At 42.5% G+C, this 24000-nt stretch overlaps 1 protein-coding gene across 1 annotated transcript in view; it reads right to left on the bottom strand.

Annotated features, from left to right (window-relative positions):
• CCDC158 (coiled-coil domain containing 158) overlaps window positions 1-24000 on the bottom strand; it is a 57513-nt gene that overhangs the window by 7182 nt on the left and 26331 nt on the right. Inside the window, exons 11-20 of the mRNA XM_056111153.1 lie at window positions 21854-22043; window positions 19740-19892; window positions 16268-16380; window positions 14575-14733; window positions 11675-11767; window positions 10471-10596; window positions 6544-6704; window positions 4659-4718; window positions 3386-3439; window positions 1146-1213 (exon numbers count right to left, since the gene is read on the bottom strand). Coding sequence (XP_055967128.1) covers window positions 1146-1213; window positions 3386-3439; window positions 4659-4718; window positions 6544-6704; window positions 10471-10596; window positions 11675-11767; window positions 14575-14733; window positions 16268-16380; window positions 19740-19892; window positions 21854-22043 — 1177 coding nt within the window. The remainder of the gene's footprint in view (window positions 1-1145; window positions 1214-3385; window positions 3440-4658; window positions 4719-6543; window positions 6705-10470; window positions 10597-11674; window positions 11768-14574; window positions 14734-16267; window positions 16381-19739; window positions 19893-21853; window positions 22044-24000) is intronic.

The following is a 24000-nucleotide window of genomic DNA, read 5'->3' as shown; positions in this document are numbered from 1 at the left end:
GAATCGAACTTGGGTCAGCCATGTTGGCTGTGTGCAAGGCAAACGCCCTACCGCTGTGCTATCGCTCCAGCCTAACTAAAGTAGAGAGAGAGAATATTGTGAAAACTGTCTGCCACACAGGCAGGGAGAGGTGTGGAATTGGGGTGGTGGTGGATACTGGGGATTTTTGTGGTGGAAAAAGTGAATTGGTGAAGGGATGGGTGTTTGATGACTGTATGATCGAAGCTCAAACATAAAAGTTTTGTTACTGTACCTCACAATCAATCAATCACAACCATTCTGTTATTCGTCGATTACCTCGAGCAGGCCCCAGTTACGTCTCCTTCGTCCTAGCCCTGAGATTTTTAAAGAAAAGTGCCATATTCCAGGCTCTTTCAGAGCTAGGAGAATGAGACCCTTCATTGTTACTGGTATTTGGCATATTGGGTACGCCACGGGGAGTTTGCCAGACTCTGCCGTGTGGGCAGGTTACATTCGGTAGCCTGCCAGTTTGTCCAAAGTAGGAATGAGATGATAAGATGTCGCTTCCGGGAGTTGGGTTTTAGAGTCTCTGAGTCTTGGCCGTTGATCGGATTACACGGTGCCAGGGGGCCAGTTGGTGGGTGTGACCCCCGCCTACTGGAATTTGGAGGATCTGGGTGGAGGATGCTCAGCCCCGATCCAAGTAGGCTTGAAGATCTCAGTCCCGGGACCCGCATGCCTTTGTTCCTCTGCCAGTATCTTCATGTGTGCAGAGAATGTTCTCAACATGGTGGTGGCTGGTTCTGAAGGCCTTCGGCTGCCGGAGCCCTGGTCGGGGCGGAGAGGAAAACTCAACCCGCTCCCCTCCAAGGGTGCCCGGAGATACTGTACCTCACAGTAAATCAATTAAAAAAAATAATAAAAGTAAAAAAATAAAGGAGGTGAATGTGTTAGAAATGCTGAGTATGAGGAGTGGGTATAGAGGCCCCAGTGGAGAAGTCACTCTGTCCAAGCACTGAACAAGAACAGTTCCAGTGTGTACCAAGTGGAGTGAATGAAGTGGGTGCAGAAGGAGATGAGATGGTGGGCTCATGGGGGCTTCCAGACTAGTGACCTTGACGCATCTGGACATCAGCATGGGATGTCAGGGAAGGCCCATCTCTGTGCTTTCACTGGGAACTCACCTATAGATGGAAAAGCAAAGCAACTAGATGGATCCTCTAGTTCTCCATTATGTAATATCAGTGGCTCTCTGCAAGCAGAAAAATGGTCATGAGGCATTCTCTTCACAAATGCAACACTGAATTAGGGGCAAAGCAAAGTAAGGCAGTAAAAACAGATGCTTAAAATACAAGGAAGCTCAGATAGAGAAGGGAGCACCAAACAAAGGGTGTTGGGAGGATCCTCCCAGGATGGGAGAAGCATGCTGAAACTAGACTATAGACCGAACATGATTGCCACTCAATGCCTCTTCTGCAAACCACAACACCCAAGAGGTGAGAGAAAACAAAAGGGAATGCCCTGCCACAGAGGCAGGGTGGGATGGGAGGGATGGGGGGTGAGAGGGATACTGGGACTGGTGGTGGTGGAGAATGGGCACTGGTGGAGGAATGAGTATTCGATCATTGTATAACTGAAACCCGAGCACAAAAATTTGTAAGTCTACAACTGTACCTCATGGTGTTTCACTAATAAAAATTAAAAAAAAGAAACTATAAAATTATAAAAATATAAATAAAATTATAAAAATATAAATAAATAAATAAAATACAAATTCAAGATGGCAGACACAGCAGCCAAAGCAGAGGCTACTGACTACAGAACTTGGGTTACCTGAGAAGGATGTAAGGGATAGGAAAGAAGTTAGGAGGGGGTGTAAAAAAACATTAATTAAACTAGGTGAGGTATGTCTAAATGACCCATAAAATAGTAAAAATTCAAATATGCAGTAGGCAGCTGCAGATGTCATTGATAGGCATAAAACAGAATTAAGAAAACCAATGCTTATTTCTTCTAGGCTAAGTGGCAGACTTATTTAGAAAGACTGACATTCATTGCATACTGATAAATAAGGAGGGACCGGAAGAGCATCTTCATACTGCGGTCTTTATTCTAAATCTCCTGTCCTCACCTCCTTCCTCGTTACTGATGTCATTGTCATGGTGACCAGGGATCGCGCGCGCATCCTTAGCTCTGCATGATGTTAGCTGTGGTGCTTGCTAAGGGTCATGTGCAGGCTGTGGTACGCACACACTTGCCACGGTGCTCACTTAGATTCACACTCCCTGCATGTGTGCTCACCGGTGCTTGCACTCTTAGGGGAGGGACACAAGTTGGAGTCGTGGGGCTCACCATGGGTCCCTGCGGTGCTCACATATATGCATGCCAGAGGCCACAGTTCTGGGCCGCAGCACTAGTACATCTTTTCAGCTGCAGTGCCCAGCAGGACTGACTTCTTTGTATGGTGCTCACAGCACACCAGCCCCAGTGCTAGAGATCAGACAGCAGCACTGCTAGCTCAGCACTGCTGGATTGTTTGTGCCTGATACACGTGGGACACCAGGGGTTCGAACTTGTGACCAGATGCATGAAAGCCAAGAGTTTCTAAGCACCTGCATTCCACCTCTGTATCCTATAACCTTAGACAAGAAATTAAATTTATTGCTGATATATTGTTGCAAGAGTTACAGTACAGTGAGAAGGATGCTTGCCTGGTATGTGGTAGACCCGGGTTCAACCCCTGGCACCCCATGTGGGCCCCCAAGCCCCACTAGGAGTGATCCCTGAGCTCACAGCAGAGCCAGGAGTAAGCCATGAGCACTGCTGGGAGTGGTCAAAAACAAATAAATTTCACTTTCATATTCATTTTCTAATTTTGGGCCACAACCATGATGCTGGTGGGGTACTTCCAGTGCTATGATAGGGGGTCATTCCAGATAGTACTAAGGGCATGTGCTGCTGGGAGAGAGCCCAGGGCTTCCACTTACAGGATAAGCTCATCCTTTACTCAGGGGATGTGGTGCCGGGGAGTGAGCCCGGGGCTTCCACATACAAGACGAGCTCCACCCTCTAAGTTATCTCCCTGGCTCAAAAGATCAGATTTTATTATTTTTTTTTTTCAGTGTCAAGGATTAAACCCAGGGCCTGACACATGCAAGGCAAGCCATTTTAATATTATGATATAAAGAGAGTTCTGATATCTCTATTTTTATAAGTCTTGAAAGAACAAAAGGTAAAAATAAGCTTATTTTCCAGGCAAGTGATCAAAAGACAGACGTTACAGCTATAACAACTTGAGGGTCCGTCTTGCTCACTCTTTTTCGCTAAAGACCCAACAGAGGCAGCTTCTGATATTTCGAATCAATGAGTAAAGAGTAGTAAAAGGGCCGTTTGAAAGCGAGGGACCGATAACAGAGATCTTTACCTGCTGTCACTCGATTTGCTGCCTTCAGTGGACTCCCTGAATGAATTGTTGCTCCTGTTGGTAGAGGGATGGGAGAAGTCAGAGACCATCTAATGCTCAGTGGTATTTTAACTTAGTGGAAATGCAAAAATGTTCCCTGAGCACTGCTTTGGATAAACATAGATTCAAAGGATAGATTTTCTCTTTGATTTTTTGAAACATGGATTCAAAGTGGTTCTTTCAGGTGCAAAAGACAGTATGGAAAAAAAAGACTGAAAACAAAAGAAGAAAAAGAAATCCTTTTGGGAATCAGGAATATTCTGAATAGAAAATAACACAGGAGCAAGTCAGAGGGTGACAAATCAGGAAGCTTCTTCAATGTCAGTCTGAAGGACCATGTACAGAGAGTAGATACTGAGGAATGACTGAAGATATCGGTGTCCAACAATTACTAACAGCTACTTTTTCAGTTAAAATCAATTCTCTTGTCTTTATTAAGGGACGATGGATTTGACTCCTTATGCTTTAAAAATAATTTCACTTTAAAAACCCTGCCAATTCGATTACTGATGAAAGTAGGATCATTTTCAGTAAAGTTCTTTTAATCTTATACGGAGGCTATTATATTTTCTTCTAAACTACCTTCTTTTTAAAAGTTTCATAAGCCATTTTAGGGTCCGGGCAATGGCTCAAAGGATGGGACTGCATGCTGGGTATGTGGAAATCCCTGCTCCAATCCCTGGCACCACCAGCTGTGGACCCCTCCTGCTGCCCCCAAAGATTTATGAGTCACTTTAAGTTTGTAAATGTAGAAAAAGTTTTTCATTTTTGTTAAAGAGATTCCATATAAATATCTCCACATGTGTTAATAACAGCAAAGTTTAAACAAGCAGACACACTGGACTGGAGTGATAGTATAGCAGGTAGGCATTTGCCCAGAACCCAAATCTGGGTTTGATTCCCAGCATCCCATTTGGTCCCCAGTGTGCACCATCAGGAGTAATTCCTGAGCTCAGAGCTGGGAGTAACCCCCGAGCATCACTGGGTGTGCCCGACCCCGCAATCCAAAACAAAACAAAGCAAACACAGTAAGCCCATTAAAGTGATTTCTAGAAAAAAAAAAACATTACATTGATACATGTCACTGAAATCCTTCTTAGCCTCAATATAACATTCAAGGAGTCCCAAATGCCCATCAGGTCTCATGGAAACCCTCCAGACTGACTTCCCAGATTACCTAGTTGGTCCCAAATAAGCTTAGATCACTAGATTCAGTAGCTCAGATTTTGCTTACCTATGGCATATTTCTACTCTCAGGCTTGATTCGGTAATGCAATTTCTTACTCTGTCATCTCTGTAGAAACAAACAGAACTCAATTAAACCAAGAAAAATTCCAGATTTGATGTATTCTTAGAATCAATTATTGTTCACAAGTATTTGAGTCCTCAAGGTACAATTAGTAGATGTTAGGTTTCCATGCAAATCTTGCAAAAGACTACCCATGGAACTCAGAAACGCTTCTGTAGCCTGGGCCTTTAAATGCTCTAGGCTGAGTTTAGGATATAATGACAAAGGTCAATTGTAGGATTAAGCAAATTAAGGGAAGAACTGAAAAATATTAACCTTTAATAATAGCACAGTACAGCTCAAGTTCATCTCTAGTAACTGAAATGATGGAACTCGGATCGGTAATCTTTTGGAATCATTGGCCAGGGGGTCTTTTACTTGTACACATATGTGCACGTGCATGTGCAAGTGTATGGGGGTGGGGTCGGAGGTACACGGGTGCAGGTGCTGCAGGGGTCAAATCCAGGTCTCATGCATGCCACTGGTGCACTTTTCGCCGGGCCACCTCCCTGCCCTGACTTCTGTTTAACCTCTTTGCTCTGCAGGAGGCAACTCAATCTATATCTAAATTTACTCGCCCAGCATCTGAACTAAATAAAGCTGCCCGAGCCCAGGAGGCACATACAGAGCTCTGACAGACAGGAATGTGCTCTGCCCAGAAGCACTCTTCAAAGGAGAGCCACGGTGCGCTCCTGAGTCTCTGAGACTGAACTCCTGCTCTGGGTAGTAGACCATTACTAAACGTTTATCATACTATTAATAAAATTAGATCATCAGTCCAGTTAATATTTTGCTACCTTGGGTTAATGCATACTAATTTAAAAATCTTAAGAAACTGGAGATTATATGTAGTTCATAAAGTATTATTTTTAGATATTTTCCATATAGCCAGAAAAGAAGTATTGCAAACTGTCATGATACCAATATGCCCGTTAACATTATAGTACCCAAATATAGTGTATACATTAATATTCTATGTTCATATATTAAAAGCTTTCATTTAATCTAGTAATAATACACAAAACTTTAAAACATTATTTGGAGTGGATCTGAGAACAAACTGGCTTGTGCAAACATCCACAGGGAAGGATGGGTGAATTAGCTGCATCCCTTTTGGATGTGACCTTTGATCAATCTGACACGACTAGTTTGAGAACGCAGGCTTTGCTCTTGGTTTACACCTGCAGAGTGAAATTGCTTCTCAGGGTTCTAGTTTCAGCTTCACCATCAAACTTGGGGCAGCATGCAAATCGAACCTTTTGAAATTTATGTTTTTCTCTCTTGTGTGATGGATGTAAAAAAAAAAAAAACAAACAAATCCCACCTGTCTTGTCTCAAGCAGTTGTGATACTCTAATAAGAGTGTGGGTGTGAAATTTGTTGGGAGCTTTAAATTACTAAACAAATGTGATGTGGGGTAAAGCCTTGCCCTTCTTCTTTCTGAAAAGAAGAATTTCCTCTTGATTGGCAAATTGTTACTTTTTTCCTCCTTTTTGGGCCACACTCATCAATGCACAGGAATTACTCCTGGCTTTGCACTCAGGAATTACTCCTGGCGGTGCTCAGGGGACCATATGGGATGCTAGGAATCGAACCCAGGTCAGCCACGTGCGAGGTAAATGCCCTACCCGCTGTACTATGGCTCCAGTCCCAGCAAAAAGTTACTTTTTGCATGTTTCCACAATCACATTTTTCCCCCCTGTTAAAGTCATATGCTTGCCAAGTTATTTCAACTCTGCTGCTCAGCGGCTGGCGTGCCAGCAGGTACCAGGGAAGCTTCTGGGTGAGCTGCGGGCACTAGGGGCCACCCGCCGGCCTGCGCTGCGTCTGACACACACCCGTAGGAGACACCCAGGGGCGTCGCTCTTGGGTCTTCCTCCGTCTTGCTCAGAGACACCGGGGCATCCTCGTTGATGACACTTCTCAGTTCTTGGAGAAGCTGTTTCAGGTCCCTTGTTGGATCTTCCTTTGGGGTATTAGGTTTCAGAGAGTTCTGAATTAAAACAATTCATAAAACAAAGTCACATTCTTTTTTCCAAGTTTGTAAGCTATTTCCTAATAGAAAGTTAATTCACTTGTAAGTAGAAATGATGGAGAATGCTGAAGAAAGCAAAGTCACCTGTAATCTTACTACCCAGGAATAATCAGTGATGCTTCATCATGTAGTATAATTTAGAAATATATATGCATATATATATACATATCCATGCATTTATCAAGCACACAGCCATGGGATCAAACAATAACTCTATTTTTGATCTATTTTTTTAACAATGTAGTATGACTATCTTACCATGTCATTACATATTCCTAACTACATCCAGGCAAAGTAACTTCAATGCATTGTTTAGGATTAAACTAACTGTAAGCTTAATAGTTTAGAAATAAGGAACTTTGTTTTAGTGGGCATAAGGTAGAAAAAGACAAGGGGAAATCTTACAACCATATTGCTAAATGAAAGAAATCTGAAAATACTGTATGTTTCTAATTCTATGACGTCACGAAAAAAAGCAAACCTGCAGAAGCAGTATAAAGATCACTAAGAGCCAGGGGCTGGGGAAAGGGAGGGAGCAATGCACGGGTGATGTACAGGCCTTTGGGGGACAGCAAAATGATTCTGCATATCATAATAGACACATGCCATGTATTTGTCAAAACCACTAGAACACAAGAAAGGGAATGAACACCAATGAAACTACCGTCATACTTCATTTTATTGTGCCGCACTTTATTGTACCATGTGTTTTTTTTTTAAACTGAAATCCATCAATTGTGTGAAGTAAATCTATTGGTGCCATTTTCCTGACAGCTGGTTCTAACCTTTTGTCTCTGTTAAATTTGGGTAATTCTTGAAATATTAAGTTACAGAGAGCTGTGGTCAGTGACCTTCGGCGTTACTATAAGAGTCTGAAGGTATGCAAATTGCCCCCATAAAAGATGACAAGCTTAACAGGTGAAGGTGTGTTTTCTAAACATTCTAATAACTGGATATTCCTCCACCTCCCTCTTCCCTCAAGCTTCTGAAGTGCTGTGGGGGCTGCTCTGGAGTGCTTGGGGGACCGTGTAGCCGAGGACTGAACCTGGGGCTCCCACATTCTGCGCATGTGCTGCAACTCTCCAAGCCATCTCCCTGGCTCCTTAAACAGTGGGAGCCCCAGATTTGATCCTTAGCACCATAGGGACCCCCATAAGCACCATTAGAAGACAGCCCTGACCCCACAGCTCCAGGAGTAACTCCAGCCACTGTGCTCGTGGTCCCATGTGCCCTCCACCAAGGTGTCATTCAGCCAAAACAATCAATCTATCCAAATTACAGTTTTTATTTGGAGGCTTTGAAGGGAAGGAGGGAGAGGAAGGTGGGAGAGAGTGGAGAGTAACCTGTTCAAGAGAGATCCCGGCTTCTCCAAGGGTGGAGAGAGCCCCTATACACATCCCAGCATTAGACATGAAAGCATGAAAGTACACATCTCAAGAGGGGAGATGTGGCTGACACATGTACTTGGGCACGACATGTGCTTGGCCATGTGGGCACAAGCAGCACATGCACTCAGGCAGCATATGTGCCTCAATCTATCCTTTGAATCTGGTGCTTAATAAACACGTTTAAAGGAGGAAACTGATTATATGAAGCATGCTTCATAATCTATTTAGAAAAAAGGTTCTAACACTTTTAGTGTTAGAGTTTTTTTTTTTTTTTGCTTTTTGGGTCATACCTGGCGATGCACAGGGGTTACTCCTGGCTCTGCACTCAGGAGTTATTCCTGGCAATCCTCAGGGGACCATATGGGATGCTGGGAATCGAACCCGGGTCGGCCGCTTGCAAGGCAAACGCCCTACCCGCTGTGCTATCGCTCCAGCCCCTAGAATTATTTTTTAAATTTAATAGGTAATGGCTACTTTATCAGTGATGAATGAGTTCTTTGTAATCAAATAAAGTCTTTGTAATAAGCACTTGGCAAACTCTATTAGGCTGGCTTTCTATAATGAAAACTGATGGCATTTCCGTGCTGTTATTTCTTAATGATCCTGTAAATTACCTGATCTGGACATCTTGTTAGCAATGAGCAATGAAAAGAACAACAACACATTAAACTGATTCCTAAAGTCACATGAAGTAGTGGAAGATCTTCTTGGGATCTACAAAGCAGCAATGTCTTTCCTTTCTGCCTATTTCCATGTTCCAGCATCCAGAGAGAATCCGAGTTAACTTCTAATCCTGTTATTTCACTGGTTTTTGTTTTTAATTTATTTTTTTTTTGGGGTCACGGCCACAGTGACTACTAAGGAGCCTCTCCAGTCGGTGCTGGGGGAGTTTTGGGGGCTTCGTGCATGCACACGTGCCCCTGAGCTGCCTTCTTGGCCATTCCTGGCCCATCAGACGGAATGTTCTTCGATTCTGTGATAGCTTGTTCTTCAGTGCACTTTTCTCAGGAGGAAGAGAAGAGTCCATTTCAATTTCTGGTCAGTTACAATATATACCTTCATTTAGGACCTAATCTTTTTTTTTTCTAGAACTGAACTTAGGGCCGCACAGAGGCAAGGTAAGAGCTCTGTGAGCCTGTTATGCCCGAGTTTCAGAAGCCTAATTGGGGAGAGACCAAGTCCACACATGAGAATGCAAAAGCAACGGAATTTTATTGCTAGCTCGAGCTAGGGTCCAAGTCTCATCCAACGCAGTGGAGTCTTGACAAGGACCCTGACTCTAACTCACAAGCAGTTTACATAGGGTTCATTTAAGAAGTGATTTATATACTGGTCTATTTTTAGCGGTGCCCTATTACAACAGTGGTCAGCAATTAGACAGCGGGTACCAGTAACAGTTTGGGGTTCTTTTCAAGAAGGGTGAGGCGACCCCTCATGACTGGCCAGATCCAATTGCCCAGTTTCTTATCTACGTGAATTACTCAATTGGGAGTTTACCAGAAACTGCAAGTCCTGCTCTGGGGAAGGACTTGAGGCCTTTGAAACTTAATGTTAGTTGCGACTTGTCATGGTATCTGTTTTGCCCTCACAAGCTGAATCTGGTCCCCACACATCTTATTTAAATGGCATTGAGGGAAGAATCCGGGTAACTAAAATAACTCACTTCCAGGTGTAATTTCTTTGCAATGTTCTATTTCTTTAGAGTGGGAACTGAATACTGGTGGCAGGGCACTAGTGTTTCATAAACACATACTTTTAGAAGAAACAAAGCCTTTACATTGTATAGATATTTTTCCTATAAGAAAAAGGCATGAATGGTTGAAAAAATTACAGTCTAACTTTTTTATAGGTTTAAATCTTTATCTTTTAACATTTGAACTAGAATAAAACAACTATGCTCTATAAAATGTTTAAGATTAAAATTAAGTTCACATATAATTTATGAGGAAATACTATAAACCACATCATTTTCATCTTGTTCTTTAATATACCACTATTTTGCCTTTGGCATTTGAAGTGATGCTTAATTTAGTCATCTCAACATTTGATTTGTTATCTTAAAATATTGTGATGCAAAGAACTGAACATAAGGCTATTTAATAATTTATTTTAAGTATTCTATTAACATTAATCTTGCTGAATATTTCATGTTTGTTTTCCCCAGAAAATACAAATAGTAAAAAAAAAAAGGCCATTTTCATTCATTGATCCATGCAAGTCTAAATTTTTGTAATTAAAATGTCCTAACTATAGATATACTTTAAATGAAATCTTCCCAGTTGGAAGTTGGGTAATTTTCATTTTTGTCACTGACTGCAAACACACTAGTCACCCACGTGAGAGAGGAAGCTGGCTGTCGAGTGGTTAGATGGCACGTTCAAATGAGAATGAGCAGCGGCTGATGACTGAGCCAGGCGTGGTTTCAAAGAAGAATTTGAAGTGTATCCAGGACCCTGAAGTTCCTCGAAAATAACACAGATACGGGAAGCATTACTTTCAACCTTCCACTACAATTATGAAATCAAGACATATTTTTGAAAACAAAGAGAGTGCCTAAGATGATGCCTTAGACTTGATGAAAGCATTCAGATGCGAGAACATCCTTCGGATCATGCAGCATCAACACTCATTTCTAACCTTTACCAAACACACCACGCCAGTTGGGCATCCTCTGGAAAAACTGCATCTATGCACTTTATAGAGTGCCGCTTGCTTGTCAAAGTGACCATGACTCTATTAGGCACATCAAAGTACATATATAGGGGCCACAGAGATAACACCGGGATAAGGCTCTCGCCCCGAATGTGGCTGACCTTGGTTTGATTCCTGGTACCACAAGCTCCATCACTGGGTACACCCCAGGTGCGGCCTCAGGGACCAGGCCTGGTGGTGCTGGGGGACAAGAGGCAAGATCAGGGTTTCGTGTATGCTAGATATCTATTCCATGTCCTGAGCTTATCAGTGGAAAATGTACTCTTCTGAAAGAACGTTTGTCATGCAACTCACATCCTCTTCAGCACTCCATAAACATGACAAACACACTTGCACTTTACGTGGGTGCCTGCACTTGCTCAGCCATTTGCACACAGAGCTCTCCCACCCGACCCCCATGCAGGGCCTCTGTACTGCCCTCGCCTATCATAAACTCACGTCAAACATGGTGCTTCCACCCATTAATCCAAATGAAATATATCTAGCTTGTTAGATTTTTTTTAACTGTAGTATCAGATAATGAAAGTATTTAAGGTACATGAAGAAAGTATAAAAGTATATCAAACGGAGGTGGGCAGTGGGGGTTGATGGGAGTGAACCTGGGAACACCGGTGCTAGGAAATGTACACTGATGGAGGGATGGGTGTTGGAACACTGCATGACTGAAACCTAATCATGAACAGCTTTGTAAGGGTCTATCTCACAGTGATTCATTAAAAACTAAAAAAATAAATAAATAAAGCTACCAGGATAAAAAAAAAAGTATACCAAACAGAAACTTTATATATTTGCTTCAATCCTATGACTTATTTCTTTTGAAGTCCTTACTTTTACATCCAAAGTGTGTTGAAGTTTCAGGCGCACAGACTCTTGCTCCTGGCGCTGTATTATGTCTTGACATTCTGCAAACTGCAAAGATGCCTACAATCAAGCAACCACACAAGGTTTACCCAAAATTCTTTATGTAAGCTTATATTATTCATCTATAAATGTGTAGTTTCCACCTTTTCAGGGAAAATCCCTTCACTTGTACTAAATGATCTGCTTTAACACCTGCTACTCCAGTAAACTGAGTGATTAGAAGCAAGGTGTTACCCTCTCTACCCTACATCACAGAGCACTGAGTATTGGAAGGCACTCAAAAGAATGAATGAATAAGGATACAATGAGCCAACAACTTTAGCAGAGTGAAATAAACACATGAATTAACTAATTAGAAAGTACTGAATCGATACAAGATGCTTTAAGACCAGCTGAAATAGGTAGGGTCACTGATCACTTCATCTATTTTGGCAGTGCTCAGGGATTATTCCTGGCTCTGTGCTCAGAGGTCACATTTAAGGTGGGACTTGGGGTCCCTAAGCAGTGCCAGAGATGAAACCCAGGGACAAGTGCTTTACCTGATGTTTCTATCTCTCTGGTTCCTCATTTCATCTATGAATCAGGAACTTTGGTATGTTTTCAGGCTGCCCGGGTTTTTGTGTAAGAGGGAGAGACATTTATTTCTCTACGATGAAGGGCAATGAAGAAAACAGCATGCCTCTCCTGCTCTCCTGAGGCCACACTCAGCATGGGGTTCAGTGGCCACCAGCATCACACCTGGCAGGTCTTGCGGGTCATACGGTGTCAGGGATCAAGCTCAGGTTCTTCCTTGTTCAAAGCATATACTATCAGATGGCCCATTTCCCTGATCCCAATCTTTCTCATTCTCTAAGCTCTGATTCCTACTTGCATTTCTTGGACCCCACAAAGTGCTGGATATTCGTGTCATTTAATATCTGTTTCATAGATCTTATCAACAGATGGTCGCACCTAGTGCTCAAGTCACTATAGACTGTGGCTTGGAATGGAGGCTTTTGAGTTTTCCAGGACACCAAAGGTCCCAGGAGAATCTAACATTTGCTGGGATGCTGCTCTTGTGGTCACATTAGCCTGGGAAAGATGCTTTGGTCAAAAGTAAAGATTAGGATTATGCTTTTTCTAAAAAAATTTATTTATTGTTCACAATCATTTATTACACTCAAAATTCCAACACCAATCCTACCACTATTATTACCTTCCCAACACTGTTATTCTTAATTTCCCCAAATGCCACCTGAGCCTGCCCAAGAGTAGGCCTAAATTAATTTATCTTATATTGCTTATTATGAACTGTAGCACTGTAGCACGTCCTCCCGTTGTTCATCAATTTGCTCGAGCAGGCACCAGTAACATTCCATTGTGAGACTTGTTACTGTTTTTGGCATATTGAATACATCACAGGTAGCTTGCCAGGCTTTGCCGTGCAGAAGGGATACTTGCGGTAGCTTGCTGCGCTCTCCAAGAGGGATGGAGTAATAGAACCCTGGTTGGCCGCATGCAAGGCAAACAACCTACCAGCTATGCAATCACTCCAGCCCAATGAACAATTCACTAAAAAGATCCAAAAAAGTTTCCTTAGAAAAAGGTGTGCGAAGATTTTTCTATCTCACCCTGGAACCATTAAGCCTTTGTAGAAGAGATTACTATGCGTGTTATAGGTTGAGCATTGTGTGCTAATATTTTTTCAATCGAGGTTGGTCTCCTTCTACTTTACATCCCATTCAATGTGATGTGTGTCAGTGGTGTAGAATGTGAAATGTGCTCCAGGAATTCTAAAATTCTTAATATAGCCAGAGTTAGATTTTTTAACTGAATGCTGACTTTGGGGTCTAGAGACATCTCTGCAGCTTGTTGATCTCTTCTGAGATTTATTTGTGGATTTCTGGATCACAGCCAGCTAATGAGCCTATATATCACCAGAGGCAGTTTGTGGGTGTGACTGCCAAGCTACCAGAAGAGCAGGGGGTAGAGGGAAGTTGACCATTCCTGACTCCATATGGACCTGGAGATTTCGGTCACAAAACCCACCAATCTGAGTTTTTTGAAAGAGTCACTCATGCCTGAGACTCATCCCAAGCCAGTGGAGATGGGCCCTGAGCATGGTAGAGATATGGATCTCGAGGTTTTTGACTGCCAGGTCTCTGTTTGGGCAGGTGGTTTACTCACCTGTCCTGCTCCAGGATGCCCTGGATATAGGTTCAGCCTTAAGAGGACCCTTCATAAGGGACATGGGTTTTCCCTGTGTTAGGTCAGGACTTCCTAAACTTTTTCTACTTGCAACACCTTTTTGCTCAAGGATTGCAACCCAGGCAAAACACTACCAGAAATACCATTCTATATATGGTTGATTTTGAATTAACTTTTGGTTGCTGCGCTTTCAGAAACCTTAAACTATTGGTAATTTTTTTCACAATATTCACAGGTACTTATATGACTGACCTCACAGTTTAAGTTAAATTTAAGTTAAATCTCTCACAGTTTAGGAAGCTAGATGCTGGGTCATTGGGATATACAACACCCTTAGATCTGGTTCCTGTCAACGCAGGAATCTGAGGATGTGATTCACAGCCTTCAGAACAACATGCTCCATTTGAACATCTCTGCAGTTAAATAGCTCTTTACTTGGGAAAAATTTGTGCATTCAGTTAATAACTACATTATCGATTAGAGGGATAGTACAGTGGGTAGGGCAATTACCTTGCCTACTACAGACTTGGGTTTGATCCCTGGTTCCCCATTTGGTCCCTCAAGCCCTGCCAGGAGTGATCCCTGAGCACTGACCCAGGAGTAAGCCCTGAGCATAGCCAGGTGTGGCCCCCAAACAAACAAACAAACAAACAAACAAACAACTTAAAATAAAAACCCACCTTATCAAGAGCTACTTCCATATTAGCAACTTTTTCTTTCAAACGGCGTTCCTGAGACCTCAAGACTTCTAGTTCTCCAGCCATCTTATTTTTTTCAGTTGCAACAGTACTTAGTTCTTGGCTTAATTTTGTTTTCTCTTCTTTTAGGAAATGCTTTTCCTGTGATCACAGAAGATCAATCATTAGAAATAACTTGCTGGTACAGAAACTGAGATGGGATAAAAACATAAAATTACTATATAAAGATCTGAACCAAAGTTCACATGAACTTTGCTTCTGAGTTGGAATAGGGTCTGCCAAAATGTTGCCATGTCCTCTCTTGCCCTCATTATTAATGGAACTAATACTTATTTTTAAGCTTATCAAATCTCTGATTAAATCTAAGAACTAATAATTATTTTCTCAAAAGAAAACCGGGTAGATTAAAATTGTATTGAAATGTGTCTAAATGACAGAGATGTGAAGTTAAGTGAAAGCTTTCCAGAATTTATGTTTCCTTCATGGGTAAATATTCATTTTACAAACACTTAGTGCATACTCTCTGATGGAAAATGGGTCATGGGCTGTAGGCCCTGCCTTCCAGGGATGTGAATGAGTGGACACGGCTAAGTAGTCTTTGGTATACAATAAAATTTCATTAAAATTAATTCATGCTAATTTTAATTAATTTCATTAAAACTAGTTCATGCTGTTAAAAAAAACTCATGGAATTGGCAGATAAAAAGAACTGTATACAATAGTCAAGTTAAAATATTATTTGAGTTTATATTTCTTTTCTTTCTTTCTTTCTCTCTTTCTTTATTTTGCTTTTTGGGTCACACCCAGCCAATGCTCAGGGGTTACTCCTGGCTCTGCACTCAGAAATCACTCCTGGCAGTGCTTGGGGGACCATATGGGATGCTGGGAATCAAACCTGGCTCGGTGGCGTGCAAGGCAAATGCCCTACCCACTCTGCTATTGCTCCAGCCCCTATATTTCTTTTAAATACAAATTTTCCATACAGAAATTATTTTGTTTACTATGAACAAGGGAGAAGGTATCACCACTGTTATATGCATTTAGATACAAATAATTTTTCTGTTTCTGTTAGGCAGAAAAGGCTTCTGAAAGAAGAATTCCCTTTCTAAACTGCTCCTGTGTAAAGGAGACTTGCTGAACTCAGACAAGCAGCGTTCTCTGGAGGGACAGGCATCTCTGCAAAAGTAGGCAATGCCTTCTTCCCACCCCCTCCCCTCCCCCCCTTTGCGGGTCACATCCTGCAGCACTTAGAGGCTACCCTTAGCTTGGTATTTGAGAGTCACCCCTGGCAGTGCTCTGGGCATCAAACCTGGACCTCCTGCGTGCAAAATGTGCTCCAGCCCACTGAGCTCTCTCCAGCCCACAGTAACCTCTTAATATCCTCAGTATAGACCCCATGAGGCCAAGTACTACTTTAAGTTCCAAATAAGCAAATATGAAACAAGAAAAAAGAGAAGAATAAATGTAGGATAAGAGAGAGGAGAGGAAAATGAGAAAAAAAACTCCTAAAAGAGAAAAATAAATCTGTATGACGGGGTATAAATATGTAGATATTTGTTAATATTTAGTCTCACAAAGTACCGGAGTAGCTTACTCTGTACCTCTGCTACGTCTTTGTCTTGAAGTATATTAATGTGTGATCCTATCAACTTTGCTGACTCCAGCAGGCACTTACCTTGTTGGAATTTGTCATCGCCTCTTCCAAAAACTGTATCTTGCTCTGCAGGGCATCTATTTGACCTCTTTTGGCTGTTATTTGCTTTTGCATCCCCATTGCCACTTTCATAGCTGTTGGGTGGGGCGGGGGAAGGCATGGAAAACAAAAACTGTACCTAGTGTTCCAAGTTTCTAAATTTAAAAAGTCTAGCGTGTTTACATTGTTGATACAATTATCAGTGTGTGAGATGGTGACAAGTAAAATCTTCCAGGATACTTTGAGAGTCTCAGGTAACTAAGGTCTTCTGGTTTCATAATACTGAGACACAATGATTTTTAGCAATCTTAGAAATTTTCAGCTGGCATTATATATAAGACAATATATGTATGCTTTGTGATTTCTTTGCTTCTGGAATTTTTATTGACCACCATGCCATATCTCCTACAGTTACAATAATATTGATCAAATCAATACTTCGAAGAAATTTACTTACAAAATATACTCTTATGCTATATGTTATTATTTAATCAAATAATTCTTCTGGAAACTAATTTTAATTACAACTACCAGAGATATTTGGAAAGATTCCAGTTTCTCAAAGAGAAAAGGACATTCCAGCTGTATCACCAACAACCCAATTTTCATTCTCAAGGTTATGGCCAAATGTTCGGAGCTCATTACTGTGTCAGCAGTTACACTAGCAGTAGGAGCTCATATGTGGTTATTTTTTTAAAAAAACCTAGATAGGTAAGTGGCACTAAATACTTAATGGCACTAGAGGCCAGGGCGGGAGAGAGCAGAGGAGGGACTGAAGTGCAGCCTTGCACCTCGGAAACCCCACTTTGATCTGACCCCACAGCCTCTACCCTCCCCCCCCCAGTCCCACCCCCGGTGACCCCAGTGGCCCCTAACGCTGCTGAGTCTGAGCAGTAAACCTCTGCCAGGCTTGAACTGTCAGGCCCCAAGAATTGCTGGGAGTTAGCCCTGTACCCCCAAAACACTGCAAGGGAGGACCTCCCCCCAAACATCCTACATGTCACTGAAAGACATAAGAAGCTCATTATCGCTCTGGAATCCAAAGCCAGAGAGCCTGTGCTCTTTCTAATTGTCATCGGGGAAAGGTTTGAAGCTGCTGCTGCTCCATGTCACAGTCAGAGGCTAATAGGGACACGGGAAGACTGGAGAGAGAGCACAGGGTTAAGTTTGATTCCTGGCACTGCATGGTCCTCCTAGCACTGCTGGGAGGGACCCCCAAGCAGAGGCAGGATTATTCCGCCCTGCCACTGCCTCCACCAAAGGAAAATAAAGAACAGGAAAAAAAAAAGGGAACAGGAGGTAGGACCAAGCTAACAGAGAAGGATGCTCTGCGAACTGGCCGTCAATGCAGCAAAACACAGCGACAGCCATAGAACTCCAGGCGGCCCATGGCGAGCGCAGGGCAGTAACCTGCCACCAGAGATGGGAGAATTGCCCACGAGGAGCCTCCCAACAGAAAACAGATCAAGGGCTGCAGCCCTAGGGTTAGGAGTGAAGAGGACGGAGGCGGACAGTGATAGGAGAGAAACAGGGCTTGGTAAGAGGATGGAAGTATGGACCACAAATTCACCTTCTGCCTTCTCAACTCCATCCCAGAAGGTCTGAGTGAGAACTCTGACCTGGGCCTAGCAGCATCTCATGTCAGCGCCTGCAGTGGGGTGTACAGCTGGGGCCCCACACCCAAGAACCACCACTGGCACTTCAGGATGAGGTGGTAGCAAAACTATTAACAGGAGGTACCCAGCTGAAGACAAAGATGGTACCCTCCCAGGGCCGGAGTGACAGTACAGCAGGTAGGTCATGGGTTTTGCACACAGCTAAGCCGGATTAGATCCCTGGCACCCAAAATGGTCCTCCAGCACCAGCAGGAGTGATCCCTGAGTGTAGAGCCAGGAGTAAGCCCTGAACACTGCTGGGTGTAGCAAACAAATAAACAAAAGTACCCTCCCACAAAGCACAGCTGAGTGCAGGCATTTCTCTAGTCTCAGAAGAAAAGATGGAAAGAATAAGGCAGGCTGGTTCTGGTGTGCCAACTGCCCAACCCAAAAAGAACAGAGGACTGAGGAACTGTGGCTGGAGAACCAGCGCTGGTCTTTTCTGCAACATCTCAGTAGTTTCTGGGACAAGATAAACACAACAAACACAGGCTCTGGGGGAATTGGTTTATGCATACGTTAGATCGCTACCAAGTCAGCACAAAACCAGAAGACCCCACTAGCCCTCACTGCACGGTAGACACAGGAAGAAGACTATCCATCCCATCAGAATGAAAGGCTGAAGACAACAGTCTGGGATGGTACCCCAGCAACCACCAACTCTATAACCTCTCAGATAAATATTTCAAAGCCACCAGGGTTAGACTGTTTAATGAACTGAAGGAAACTATAGAACAGATCTCCCACAAAGAAAAAATATGAGAGAGGGTACAGTATCTGTGATCAGAAGTCACTGAACTAAAGAGCATGTAGGTAAATTGAAAAATTCAGTGGAAAGTCTCAGCAGCCCAATGAAAGAAGCTGATGAATGAATCAGCTGCAGGAGTATAAGTGGGAGAAAACCAGGAAAGTAAAAAAAAAATGGAGAAAAGAGTGAAAAGGAATTAAGACAGTGTTGGGAAATTATGAGGTAATTTCCAGAGAAATAATATACAAATTACTGGATTCTAAGAAAAAGGAAGGAGAGAATACAGAACTATTAGTTGGATAAACCATCACTGACGACTTTCCCAGCCTGAGGATTGAGTCATACACACAGATCCCAGAAGTGAAAACAGTTCCAAAATAAGTAATCTCAAATAGATTTTAAAAATGACAAAATAAAGAGATAAAATCCTGTGTGTATTCGGATGACAGGAGAAACTTACCTTTAAAGGCCCACCCACAGGCCTCTCAGCATAGCTAGCAAGTGAAACCTTCCAGGTCAGAAGACAATGGTTGGACACAGTAAATAAGGGGGATGAAATTAACAGGGCTTAAGGCATATGCCTTCCCGAGAGCTAATTTCATTAAGTCACCCAAGCATTGCTGGGTGCAGCCCTGAACTCCCCCAAATATTTGCCAGGTGTGGTCCTGGAGGACCCCAAGTGCTACTAGGTTCCTAGGTTATCCCTGGTAACGAAGGGCCCAAATAACATATCCTCAGGCCTAGCATTGAACCGCCAGCACAGCTGGCTGCGAACTGCTGGAATACCATTGGGGTTATCAATAATATCATGGGGGTTCTCGATAATCCCCAGAAGATATTTCCCAGATCTTCTGAGCACTGCTGGGAGACCTCTCCCCCACTCGCTGCAGAATTGCTGTTACATAGCGGCAGCATTGCTCACTTGCTGCCATGTATTTCACACATCATACAACACTGCACGTGGGGTGGCAGGAACTGTGTCCAGATTTGTATTTTCACAAGTCTAGATGAAATGGAATGAAAAGCAGAAGAAAAACTTAATCCAGCATACCATGACCATCGGAGCCTTCCATTGACTTTAGAGTATTTCTTGTTTGTTCTAGTTCAGACTGTGCTGACTTTAACTGCATTTTCAGTTTATTTGTAGTTGATTCCATTTCTTCAGTTTTGTTTCGAAAATTCCTTTTCAAAACTTCATAGTCCTCTGTACAATATAATAGCCAATAATAATGGTTACTTTTTATCTAATAGTTACTATATTTTGTAATTAATGGTTATAGGATTGTGAGACGGAAAGAGTTTCATTGGATTCATTGGATTTCATTATCACATTACAGATACTATATGTACATACACGTTTCCAGGGATTTGACTCTTTAATCTGCTCTTTAACCATCTTCCTCTGACCACTTACTCAGTACTTTCCCCCAGCCATTGTGATAGGGTCAAATCTTAAACTTCAACATGACTTTAAATCTCCTCCTTGCAGGATCAAATCCACTGCAACAGATTTCATTAAACCTGTAGGTAGATGATTCTCCTTGACACTGAGTAACTTGAAAGAGGCAGGTATCTTTTTTATTGCTAGCAGTTATCAAAATACCTGGCCTGAATTCATCATTCACATATAAGAACACAGGGGCTAGAGCAATAGTACAGCAGGTAGGGAGCTTGACTTGCACACAGCTCAGTCAGGGTTCAATCTGTGGCACCCCATAAGTACCCTGGAGTCTGCCAGGAGTGATTCCTCAATGCAGACCCTGGAGTAAGCCCTGAGCACCACTGGGTGTGGCCCAAAAACAAAGATACCAGAAAACACGCGCGCGCGCGCACACACACACACACACACACACAACCAATCAATTTTCTATTTTTTACATTTACATATGACACATTTACTTATAAAGGGAATAATAGTCAAAGCCTCTTGGCTGAGGTTTAAATCTACCTTCTATTCCTTGATGGTGTCCTGGTGCTGCCCACCCAGACTGTCCAATGCCAACCACCTCCTGCCCGCACCCCTTCGTCTAGCTCTGATATTCTCTCTTGGTTGTTGGTACCACTGTTCTAATACATCAAGGTGAAACTGAAATCCATGTTCAACCTCTACCGTGAATTCTATTTCCAAACATGTTACTTTGACCTTCTCCATTCTGTCACTGCCTCAATTCAAGTTCTCATCGTATTTCCTTGGGATGAAAGCCAAGTCCCCCTTATCTGGTTGGCATCTACCTGTTAGTCTGATTTGCCTACTGTACTGTGTGTCCAAAATATTGACCAGATGACAGTTGAGAATTTCAGTGCTATCTTTTGTTGCCTGGCTCTGTCTAGCAATTCTTCATTATTTCTTGTCCTTCATTCCTTTGCATTTTCACATTGGCAAAGAGTTCTGCAATCACATTATGCTATTTCATGCCTTTATGCTTTGCCCATAATGTTTTCTTTGCCTGGAGTAGTCTTCCATCTCTTTTTCCTCCCAACTTCCTTTCCGTCTTTTCAAGCCTACTATAGATGCCATCTCCTGTATAGGAGGTTGATTCTCTGTCCTCTTCCAAATCTGCGCCCATTCTGTCCCTGTGCTCCTCCCCTTACTGTACAGTAACTCATTCCTATAGGCCAGTTTTCTAACTGGCTATGAGGCTTACTGTTGTGTTTCTAGACTGAACAGATATCTGGGATGGCAGGTGTTCAGTAATTATGGACCATGCCTGAGAGAAAGATGAATCCCACTTAAGTCATGCTAATCATGGACTAGAAGTATTTAATGTTTAAATCTGAAGGCTGAGATTTTAAGAAATGTATGTACATCTTTATGGACATGTTGCTTCATTATTAAAGCTCCAACAATTACCCTACAAAGACTTAAGCTTCTATTTCCCTAACGCTTCTCCTGGAAACTCGGTTAAGAATTCCACGGATTGTGGTGGCTGACTAAAGTTAATGGTTAATGATTCAAGATGCAGAAACTCTCCACGGAGAACTGCCAGGAGTTCTGGTCATGAATACCTTTCCTGGAAGGGAAGAATTATACATATTTGAAATGTGGGGGTAAGGTTTTCTTCTGCCATAGTCTGATATCCACCTTACTGAACTTGGTATCCACATTACTGAACGTATGCAGAGAAGTTCTTTAACTTAGCAGAATTAGAACTGAAGTGACATTACCTGTGAGAGTGTTTAAGTCATTCCTGCTGGATTTCACCTCACTCAGCAGCTGATCCCGCTCTTGCTTGATGTCCTTCACTGCACGGAGCCGCTCCGAGCCTGCGTTCACCAGTTTCACCTTTTCCAGCTCCAGGTCACTCACTCTGGCCTCCAGCTCCCGTATCTTTGCATCTTTTTTATCTTTTAAAATCTACATATAAGGATAAAACCAAAAATGCACAAAGAAATAAAATTATGTGGTTATGCCTGATATCCTATTAATATTCTCTCCCTATTTATTCTGTCACTCTTTTCTGTAGCACTGTAGCACTGTCCTCCCATTGTTCATTGATTTGCTCGAGCGGGCACCAGTAGCATCTCCATTGTGAGACTTGTTGTTACTGTTTTTGGCATATCGAATATGTCATGGGTAGCTTGCCAGGATCTGCTGTGCAGGTAGAATACTCTTGGCGGCTTGCTGGGCTCTCCAAGAGAGTCGGAGGAGTCGAACCCAGGTCGGCCGTGTGCAAGGCAAATGCCCTACCCACTGTGCTAAAGTGTCAACAGTAAGAGGAAAAACAAAAGGAGTATTTAAAGTCATTGAGGCACAGATGTTAATTCTCAGTATCATTTGCTACAACCTTTCTTTATTCCTATTTAGTATATTTATTTATTTAAAATAGAGACACACAAAACAATCTCTGAACTGAGCAGCTCGTTCCAGAGATTTCTCCAGATCCAAATAATCTAAAATTTTAGAATTCCAGAAGTTTGCAACACCTAATGCTATTCATAACAAGCAATACAAAAGAGAGTATGGAGGAAATTGTCTGCCATAGAGACAAAAGGAGGGGCCGGGAGGGGAGATACTGAGACCATTGTGGTGGACAATATGCACTAGTGGAGGGATGGGTGTTCGATCATTGTTCGACTGAAACTCAAACAGGAAGTCTTTGCAACTGTATCTCACAGTGATTCAGTTAAAAATAACTATCCTCCCATTGTTCATCGATTTGCTCAAGTGGGCCCAGTAACGTCTCCATTGTGAGACTTGGTTGTTACTGTGTTTGGCATATCGAATACATCACAGGGAGCTTGCCAGGCTCTGCCGTGCGGGCGAGATACTCTCGGTAGCTTGCCGGGCTCTCCGAGAGGGGTGGAGGAATCGAATTCAGGTCAACCATGTTGCCGTTTGCAAGGCAAATGCCCTACCCACTGTGCTATCGCTCCAGCCCAAAAATAACAATAACAATAATAATAATAAAAATAAAATAAAGTTAAAAAATAAAATAAAATATCACTGTCACTGTCCTCCTGTTGTTCATCGATTTGCTCGAGCAGGCCCAGTAACGTCTCCATTGTGAGACTTGTTACTGTTTTTGGCATATCAAATACATCACAGGGAGCTTGTCAGGCTTTGCCGTGCAAAGTGAGATACTCTTGCTAGCTTGCCGGGCTCTCTGAGAGGGGTAGAGGAATCGAACTTTGGTCATCCATGCTGGCCGTGTACAAGGCAAACACTCTACCCACCGTGCTATTGCTCCAGCCCAAAATAAAATATACGAATAGATATATTTATATGTGCCCTCCACTACCCCCACACACATACACTAATAAACTAGAATGGTTCTTGAGCTCCAAGCACCTCTGAGAAGCTGCTATGATATATATATGTGAAAGGACAGAGTGTTTTGGGCCTTTGGGCAGTACCGGAAGCACAACTTTGTACCCCAAAAGCATAAATATTAACACTATTATAAACCATGTTACCTCGATAATAACAAAACATTTAAAACATTTATAATACAAACATATATGGATATGTAAACATATACTTAGAATTTAAGATTCAGTAAAATTCTTCCATTTTTAAAAAATTCTTTACATGGAGAAGAGACCACTAAATGGTTGGAGGGATCACTCGGGATGGTAGATGCATTCCGAAAGTAGGCTACGGACTAAACATGAAGCCTGCTTAGTGCCTGTATTGTGCACCATAACACGCAAAAGACAGAGAGAGTAAGAGGGACTGTGTCTGCCACAGAGGCAGGGGGTGGGAAAAGGTGGGGGTGGTGGGAGGGACACTGGGAACATTGGTGGTGGAGAAAGGGCACTGGCGAAGGGATGGGTACTCGAACATTGTTTGACTGAAATGTAACCACGAAGAT

The sequence above is a fragment of the Sorex fumeus genome, unplaced genomic scaffold, assembly GCF_029834395.1.
Source record: "Sorex fumeus unplaced genomic scaffold, SorFum_2.1 ptg000013l, whole genome shotgun sequence".
NCBI lineage: Eukaryota > Metazoa > Chordata > Mammalia > Eulipotyphla > Soricidae > Sorex > Sorex fumeus.
Note: the sequence above shows the minus strand (reverse complement) of the source record. Positions and strands in the feature narration are given on the sequence as shown.